General features: G+C 47.6%; 1 protein-coding gene across 1 annotated transcript in view; it reads left to right on the forward strand.

The window, feature by feature from the left end:
* Positions 1-9,320, forward strand: part of LOC117953067 (titin-like) — a 201,318-nt gene that overhangs the window by 183,859 nt on the left and 8,139 nt on the right. Inside the window, exons 185-196 of the mRNA XM_034885784.1 lie at positions 300-590; positions 988-1,287; positions 1,480-1,785; positions 1,892-2,194; positions 2,727-3,008; positions 3,391-3,984; positions 4,398-4,685; positions 5,330-5,629; positions 6,113-6,415; positions 7,001-7,303; positions 8,192-8,776; positions 8,917-9,219. Of these exons, the coding sequence (XP_034741675.1) occupies positions 300-590; positions 988-1,287; positions 1,480-1,785; positions 1,892-2,194; positions 2,727-3,008; positions 3,391-3,984; positions 4,398-4,685; positions 5,330-5,629; positions 6,113-6,415; positions 7,001-7,303; positions 8,192-8,776; positions 8,917-9,219 (4,158 nt within the window). The remainder of the gene's footprint in view (positions 1-299; positions 591-987; positions 1,288-1,479; positions 1,786-1,891; positions 2,195-2,726; positions 3,009-3,390; positions 3,985-4,397; positions 4,686-5,329; positions 5,630-6,112; positions 6,416-7,000; positions 7,304-8,191; positions 8,777-8,916; positions 9,220-9,320) is intronic.

Raw genomic sequence — 9,320 nt, forward strand, 5'->3', positions numbered from 1 at the left:
ATTGGTACCGCCCGTTTGTTTTGTCATGGTCCAAAAAATCATTGCAGACAGTGGTGATCAATTCTAATCAAACAATTTGGGATTCATATTTCCCCAAATTGTGCAGGCTTGTTAAGAAGTTAATTTAAAATGTTGTTATGAATATAAAATGGCCTTCTGGCTCTGGTTCAGTATTAGAAGCTGAAAGGGAAGTGGCAGCACCAATTGGCGTAGTTAGAAATGACGTTGGCATGGCGACCAAAGGAGTCCTTCTTACGGATGAATTGTTTCAAGACCATGATGTTTCCCCCCCCCAACAGAGCCTCCGAAGGCTTTGCTGAACAGCAAACTTCTGTCTGAGACGGTCCTGGTCCGAGCTGGTTCAGATCTGGTTCTGGACGCTGCAGTGGGAGGCAGGCCGGACCCTAAGGCTCACTGGGCCAAGGGCAACAGGGACCTGGAGCTGTGTGAGAAGTACCACCTGCAGTACACCCCCACCCGGGCCATGGCCATCATCAAGTTCTGCGACAGAGATGACTCAGGGAAGTACATCCTCACGGTCAAGAACGTCAGCGGGACCAAGACCGCCGAGGTCAACGTCAAGGTCCTCGGTAAGATTCCACTTGGGAGGTTAAGTAGCCGAGGTTATCCAGTGCGAGGTTATGCAATATTTAATATTTAATATGTATATAGCTGCTCTCAGGAAATGTGTGCCATGTTCTCCCCTCTCTTTTTTTCTTCTTTTTTACATTTAACTTACATTTTATATTTTACATTTTACATTTCATATTTTATTTTTCATGTTTTACATTTTACATTTTACATTTTAAATTTTATCTTTTATCATTTATCATTTATATTTATTTTTTGATCTATAAGGCTTTCTATTCTCGTATTTTTGGCTTATTTTAAAATATGAATTCCCTGTACAGCGTCCTTGAAGTAAGGCGCCTTTAAATAAAATGTATTATTATTATTATTGTCCTAACATGTGTGTGTTTTTCCCAGACACCCCCGGAATATGCGAAGGCAGCATTGAGATCAGTAAGATCACGGAGGAGTCGTGCACCCTGAGCTGGAAGCCCCCCTTGGAGGACGGCGGCGACGAGGTGACCCACTACATCGTGGAGCGGCGCGACACCAACAGACTCACCTGGGTCATCATGCACGCCGAGTGCAAGGAGCTCACCTGTGACATCACGGCGCTGTTCAAGAACACCGAGTACCTGTTCAGGGTCCGGGGCGTCAACAAGTACGGAGCCGGAGTCTACCTGCAGTCGGAGCCCATGATCGCCAGAAACACTTTCAGTACGTAAAATAGTCCGATTATTGGGAATAATATTCCAAAAATATCTCAGGCCAGAAAGATCCTGCTCTTCTATTGTCAACAAGGATCTCACTGAGATGAAATCTCGGAAAGTCTGCCTTAGAGCAAACCTAGTCGGACTTAAAACACACAGTCATAACCTCTAACTCTGGGTTCCCTTTCCTTTTGTGTAGCTGTTCCGTCTCAGCCTGGCACGCCAGAGATCCTGGCGTCAGGAAAGGACTTCGCCACCATCGAGTGGCTGAAGCCAGAGAGCGACGGCGGCAGCCCCCTGATCCACTACCTGGTGGAGCGGCACGAGAGGAAGAGCGCCCGCTGGGTGAAGGTGAACAGGGACGGAGCCCACCTGGACACCATGCTAAAGGTGTCCGGTTTAACTGAAGGCAACATCTACCAGTTCAGAGTGACGGCCATTAACAAGGCTGGAGAGAGCGAGCCCAGCGAGGTTTCTCTCTACGTCGTCTGCAGACCCCCCAAATGTAAGTCAATGTGGTTCAAGTCTAAGCACACCACATTAAATGCAACCAAAGATCTGAAGTGTTGTTCAAATCTATTGATTTTCATTCATGTATTGTCTCCTCTCAGGCACTCCTTCTCCTCCTTCCATCCCCCGTATCACCGACACCCACGCCGACAGCATAAGCCTGGCCTGGTCGCGTCCGGTGGAGGACGGAGGCGCCGATGTGATGGGCTACATCCTGGAGATGCAGGAAGCCGGGGCAGACGAATGGAAGAAGGTCCACGACAAGACCCTGCGTGCTTCAGAGCATGTGGTGACAGGACTCTCTGCCGGGAAGAAGTACTGCTTCAGAGTGGCTGGCGTCAACATCAACGGGACCGGAGACTTCAGCGAGCCGTGTGCCGAGACTGAGCCAGTGGAGAGGATCGGTAAGGCAGCCTGAAGAGCACTAAGGGGGGGACGGCTGGGTCATTCAGAGCTGGAACCATTAGGCCATGGCCATCCATTAAGCTCAACGTTTCATGCAGAGTTGGCAGAAAACGCGGCTTCCTGCACTTTTTAATCATTTTAAACTGAATATATTTAAGTTTTTGGAGTAAAAAAACAAGAAATTGAGTTCAAATTTTAGAAACTGGGATGGACATTTTTCACTATTTTATACAACAAAACGACTACTCGCTGTTTTTTTAAACTTTTTCTTAAGTTTTTGTCCCTTTGTTTCAATGTTTGTCACTTTTTTTGATGTTTCGTACAATAACTTATTAACTTTAGTTTCAGTTATTTTTGTAATTTATGGTCAATAAACCTAATTTCTAGGAAATTATCCTTAACGTTTGAGTTAAAAAAGCAGAAATTAGGAATTATCAAGACTAAAATTAAAGGAATGGATGTTGATGAGAATCTCAGCGTCCCTACATGTATCAGCTGATGGCCATGTATTAATAATCTTCTCTCACACAGAAACTCCCGACTTTGAGCTCCACGATGACCTGAAGAAGACCATCTGCCTGCGTGCCGGAGGATCCCTCCGCCTGTTGGTGAACATCACCGGTCGCCCCGCCCCTGCCATCACGTGGACCAAGCCTGGCGTTGACCTCCACAACAGAGGCTTCATTGAAGTCACCAAGTCCTCCACTCAGCTCATCATCGACCGGGTGCACCGCTACGACGCCGGCAAATACACGCTGCTGGCCGAGAACTCCGCCGGAAAACAGGAAGTCAACATTCTGGTCAAGGTCTACGGTGAGATGATCAACATGTCTGACAAGTTCATTGAAATATATCACATTTTAGATGGGGCATAAATCCTTTTTTCAAACGTGACCTTCATTAGAACATTTATTTCATCCTCCTAACCTTACCATTGTATATGCGCAGTGTGGCTCATGGAGTTGTTGGAGGATTTTAAGATGGTCCTTTGATTTTATTGGCTCTATGGGTTTGATACCGGTGTCAATCATCCAAATCGGCCTGTGGATTCCCAGACTTCTGCCTGAGATAAAATTATCGGACTGCGTCTAAGCTGCCGTTCATTTTAATTAAACTTGCTCCACAAACCAAACTTCATTTGATACAGTAGCTCTAGAAAATGTTCTATTTCAACTAAATGTATTTGTGTTGTTAGATACTCCTGGACCAACTGGACCAATCAAGATCAAGGAGCTGACCAAGGAGTCTGCAACCATCTCCTGGGAAGCCCCAACCGTGGACGGCGGCGCTCCAGTCAACAACTACATCATCGAGCGGCGCGAGGCGTCCATGAGAGCCTACAAGACCGTGACCTCCAAGTGCAGCAAGACGTCTTACAAGATTGATGGCCTGATGGAGGGCATGCTGTACTACTTCCGGGTCCTCCCTGAGAACATCTACGGGATTGGCGAGCCCTGCGAGACCCCCGACGTCGTCCTCGTGTGCGAGGTGCCTCTGCCGCCACACAGGCTGGAGATGATTGACGTGACCAAGACCACCGTGACGCTGGGCTGGGAGAAGCCCGAGCACGACGCCGGCAGCAGGCTCACGGGCTACGTCATTGAAGCCTGCAAGTTTGGCACCGACAAGTGGATGAAGGTGGCCACGCTGAAGACCACCGACTTCGAGCACACCATTGAGAAGCTGAACGAGGGCGAGCAGTACCTGTTCAGAATCAAAGCCGTCAACAGCAGGGGAGCCAGCGAGCCCAAAGAGCTCGTCAATACCATCACTGTCCTGGAACAGAGAGGTAACACACACAGCATGGGTTTACATCAGATCATGGAAAAACAGTATGTAACCATGGGCGATTCCACAGAGAAACGGAGAGAACTCCTAGTGGACCAAAACAAAGTGGTTGGCTTTTAGGTCACACAGGAGCTGCATTAACACCTGTCTGAGCCGAATGCATCAAGGGGGAAACAAACTGTAGTTCAACTTAACTGAACTTTATGAGGAATGGTGAAGCACCCAGAAATACTACAATCTGCTATTCTTTGGCTTCTTAACACAGCGAATTTAAAATATATAAAGTTAGAAATAAAATAAAGAAAACATGAGGTTGCTTTTCTTGGTTCCTGGGATCTGTGCATGTTTGTCCAGAAGCTAGGTTCATGTTGACTGTTCTTACATACTTTGTATCTTGTCCGTTTTCCTTCCCAGTGATGCCCGTGGTGGACTTCTCCAGCATTCCCCAGAAGGTGGTGAATGTCCTGGCCGGGAAGACTCTGGATCTGGACCTGCCCATCGTCGGCAGGCCCCCTCCTGTCTGCTCCTGGTATTTCAGCGATAATAAGATGAAAAACACCGACCGCATCAAGATCAAGAGTACGGGCAAGTTCTCTAAGCTGAGCGTGTCGGACACCACCATCGACGACTCCGGCGACTACAGCCTGGAGGTGAAGAACGCCGTCGGCGTCGTCACCGAGGTCATCAAAGTCGTCATCCTCTGTAAGGAACCGCCACGCACTCATTTCTCTTAGCTTGGTTTCATTGTGTGATGGGGGGGCTTAGGAAGAGCAGGTTAAAGTCAAGTTGATGGATTTCTTAATGGAAAATATTCAGAATCTGGCGGATAAATTAAAACAGTTGTTGCGGTTAGTTGCAGCTCTTTGTCCATCTTAATAAAGACTTTTGAACCAAGCGCGGTTAAAAAGACTTTTATGAAAAGCACCTTCATTATTTCTTTAACTTCGGGCACCCCGATCTTTCTCTTCCATTAATACGGGGGCAGTCTGTAGGGAGTTGGGTTGGGAGGGTTGCAGGTTCAAGTCAAGTCAAGTGTGGACTGGTGGCTGGAGAGATGCCAGTTCCCCTCCTGGGCCCTGTCAGGTGCGCTTGAGCAAGGCACCGTACCTAACTAAAAGGTGGAAAAGTCCCAAAAATATGGAATTATTGAAATAAAAATAAAGCACTTTGGTCTTAACACGCAACCTGGTGAGTGTGTGTGTGTGTGTGTGTGTGTGTGTGTGTGTGTGTGTGTGTGTGTGTGTGTGAGAGAGTGTCTGTTTGTGTGTTTCAGGTCTGTGTGTAGTGATTTCTACCAATAAACAGAGTGTAATCTGTAATGTCCCCCCTGCTTCCCTTCCTACCAGCCAAACCTGATGAACCAAGCGGACCCGTCAGGTTCGATGAGATCGATGCAACCACCGTCACCTGCAGCTGGGACCCTCCAGCCAGAGACGGCGGCGCCCCAATCAGCGGCTACGTGGTGGAGCAGCGTGACGCCCACAGACCCGGCTGGGTGCCCGTCTGTGACTCTGTTAGCCGACCCACCTTCAAGTTTGAGAACCTGATAGAGGGAGACGAGTATGTCTTCCGGGCAGCGGCCATTAATCACTACGGCCCCGGGGAGTTCCTGCAGTCGGACATCGTCACCTGCAAGAGCCTGACCAGTAAGACGTCTTCCTTTACTAACGCTCATGTTGTCCTCATCTTGTCCTCATGTTGTCCCCATGTCATCCTCATGTTGTCCTCATGGTGTCTTCCTGTTGTCTTCATGTTGTCCTCATGTTGCCCTCATGTTGTCCACATGTTGTCCTCATGTTGTCTTCATGTTGTCCTCATGTTGTCCTCATGTTGTCCACATGTTGTCCTCATGTTGTCTTCATGTTGTCTTCATGTTGTCCTCATGTTGCCCTCATGTTGCCCTCATGTTGTCCTCATTTTGTCTTCATGTTGCCCTCATGTTGTCCTCATGTTGCCTTCATGTTGTCCTCATGTTGCCCTCATGTTGCCCTCATGTTGTCCTCATTTTGTCTTCATGTTGCCCTCATGTTGTCTTCATGTTGCCCTCATGTTGTCCTCATGTTGTCTTCATGTTGCCCTCATGTTGTCCTCATAATGTCTAACGTGTTTCTAACGTGTTTCCCCCCCAGATGTGCCTGGCCCTCCTGGCCGTCCAACCATCTTTGATGTGTCTCGCGACGGCATGACTGTGGCGTGGAACCCGCCAGAAGAAGACGGAGGCCTGGAGGTTTCTGGATACATAATCGAGCGCAAAGAAGTCCGGTCTGACAGATGGGTGCGTGCCAACAAGAACCCCGTCACCATGACCAGATACCGGTCTACAGACCTGATCGAGGGTCTGGAGTACGAACACAGGATCACTGCCATCAACGCCCGAGGAATGAGCAAACCTAGCCTGCTGTCCAAACCGGCCGTGGCAACAGATCCCATCGGTGAGACAATGTTTAGAAAGGGAAAGCCGTGTTGACCGACAACTTCAAGGACCCCGTTAAAACTGAGGACAATATAAACAAATATACACAAAATAGACAATACAGACTGTACTATCAACACAGATAGAGCAACAACAACAACAACCTATAACAAACATTACATAACGTAAGAAATCACATTTTTTAGTTGGTAAAAAAGTGACCAAAACTTGGGAATACATCAGAACTTCTTGATATTTATATTGTATGAGTCTTATAATTTAGACCAAATACAGCTTGAGTCAATTATTGAACAAGTGGGTACACACACACACTCTAGTAGTTTTACACATACCCCAGCTGTAAGATCATGGTTCCTCAAACCAATCTTTCTGTGCAACAAGAGATGAAATCCAGTTGAAAACCTCCGTGCTAATGCTAACGCTAATATTTTACCCGTCGTATTGATTTGGCAACATGGCCCCTAAGCTTTAGTTTTTATCAAACTACCCTGGCTTGGCATCTATTTTGGTTACTTTGAGTTGTAGAACTTAGCTGGGGTGGTATTTCCTCCTGAAACACTGACGTGTGTCTCTTCCTGCTCAGATCCACCTGGCTGTCCCCAGAACCCGAGGATCACCGACACCACCCCGTCCTCCGTGTCGCTGGCCTGGAGTCCCCCCGACGAGGAGGGAGACGCCAGGGTGGATGGCTACCTGATAGAGATGCAGAAGGTGGGCACCCTGGCCTGGATCAAGTGCAACACCACTCCGTCTCTGATCTGCGAGTACACGCTGACCAAAATGCCCAAAGGAGAGGAGTTCAAGTTCCGCGTGATGGCGTGCAACGCCGGCGGCTCTGGGGAGCCCGCTGAAGTGCCCGGGACGGTGTTTGTGAAGGAGATGCTTGGTAAGGACACACAGGGTACTATAACTACACCTGCAAGAGGATCGGGTGTTGGGATGTAAGGATGCAGGGTGAAAGGGTAAAAAATGGATCCAACCAGTTTTTCAACCCCCTAGGGCGTGATCTACTTTAGAGTTCACTCGTTTGACTTGACCCTCCTGTTTTTTTCAAGCAAACTGCACTAAAAGGACACGGATAGTTCCATAGAAACGCTCTTTGACTGTAATTTATGATCATTTCACTACCGTGATTTTATTTTGGGTGTTTTGTTCAATTTTGTAGGATTTAGAGAAAAAATGAAATTGTTTTAAACCAGGATCCTGACTTAACTTTGACATATTCCAACACATTTTCCTCTGATCTTACTTGTCAGTCAAAATAACTCAGAATAGGGATAATTTCATATAAATGAGGTTTATTGGTCATGAATACCACATGAGTAATATAATATGTTAGTGTCAGTGGGGAATCTGGTGGTCATGGAAATAAATTTCATAAAAAAGAAATTAAAACTTGAAAAAAGTGACAAAACTTCAAGAACGTTGGAAAGAAGTGTCTAAAAAGGTTTTTTTTTTTGTTTGTTTTTTACCAGGAAGGACAACACAAGGGTTAAGGCGCCATAACGTCTTCTTAGTTTATTTATTTAGTTATTTTGGTGTGGGATTTGATTTTAAACATCTATTTTTGTTATATAACATATAACAGTTTCAGTGTCACTTTTTGATAAGTTTTGCACAGTTTATAGAAATAATTGAATATTTTTCAGTCATTTGTCAGCAGCTAATTTGGTTAAAAACATCCAGAGCAAGTTGTATTCTCAGCCTAAAATCTTGATTGTATCGATGTGTAAATTGAAGAAAACTCACGTTTGTGACTCTCATTGCTCTCCAGAACCTCCTGACTATGAGCTGGAGCTGAAATACAAAGACATGTACGTGGTTCGCCAAGGAGGCGTGGTCCGCCTCTCCCTGCCCATCAAGGGCAAACCCCACCCAACGTGCACGTGGTCCAAGGACAGCGGCGCCATCTCCCCCGCTGCCATGATCGCCGCCACGGAGGACGCCAGCGAGCTGGTGATCAAAGGAGCCGAGAGGAGCGACTCTGGAGTATACGAGCTTCTGTTGCAGAACAGGGTTGGCAAGAAGAAGGTCGAGATCAAGGTGAAGGTCATCGGGCGCCCGGGCGCTCCAGAGGGACCGCTGGTCTTTGAGGAGGTCCAGGCCAACTCTGTCAAGGTGTCCTGGAAGACGCCAACGGACGACGGGGGCTCGGAGATTCTGGGCTACATCGTGGAAAGACGCGAGGCGGCCAGGAACGCCTGGTACACCGTGGACTCCCGAGTGACGGACACCCAGCTGCTCGTCAAGGGCCTGAGGGAGGGGACCGAGTACCACTTCAAGGTCACTGCTGAAAACTCATTCGGCATCAGCGCCTCGCTCAAATCAGAGCAGCCACTGGTACCCATGATTCCTCTCTGTAAGTAGTCCTCTATACAGTACACATGTATATATATGCAGTTGAAAAATAGTTTTGCTTTCGCTCTCTAATCAGTCACAGAAATCAGTGTAGGGGCTTCAACACTTAGTAAAGATCCCAAATTGTTCTGCATTTTCAAGGTCCTCCCGAGCCTTCAAGCACCCCCCCAGAGATCATGGACGTCACCAAGAGCTCGGTGGCATTGGCCTGGTCCAGACCAAAGCACGACGGGGGGTCGGCCATCACCGGTTACTTCATAGAGTACAAGCTGGTGTCCGCTGAGACCTGGTCCCGCCACCAGACCAAGACCGCCTCCACCATGTTCACGGTGCCTGGACTCACCCCTGATGCAGACTACCAGTTCCGCATCGTCGCCGTCAACAGCATTGGGGAGAGCGAGGCTGGTCCTGTATCTGACCCGGTCACATGCAAAGATCCATTCGGTGAGTCTCTCAGAATTAATAGCATCGGAAGAAGTAGAGTGGATGGAATTATAATGTATTCAGAAGTGAATAACATTTATCAGTAGAGTCAAGTTCAATCT

This window comes from Etheostoma cragini, chromosome 11 (genome assembly GCF_013103735.1).
Source record: "Etheostoma cragini isolate CJK2018 chromosome 11, CSU_Ecrag_1.0, whole genome shotgun sequence".
NCBI classification, from domain to species: domain Eukaryota; kingdom Metazoa; phylum Chordata; class Actinopteri; order Perciformes; family Percidae; genus Etheostoma; species Etheostoma cragini.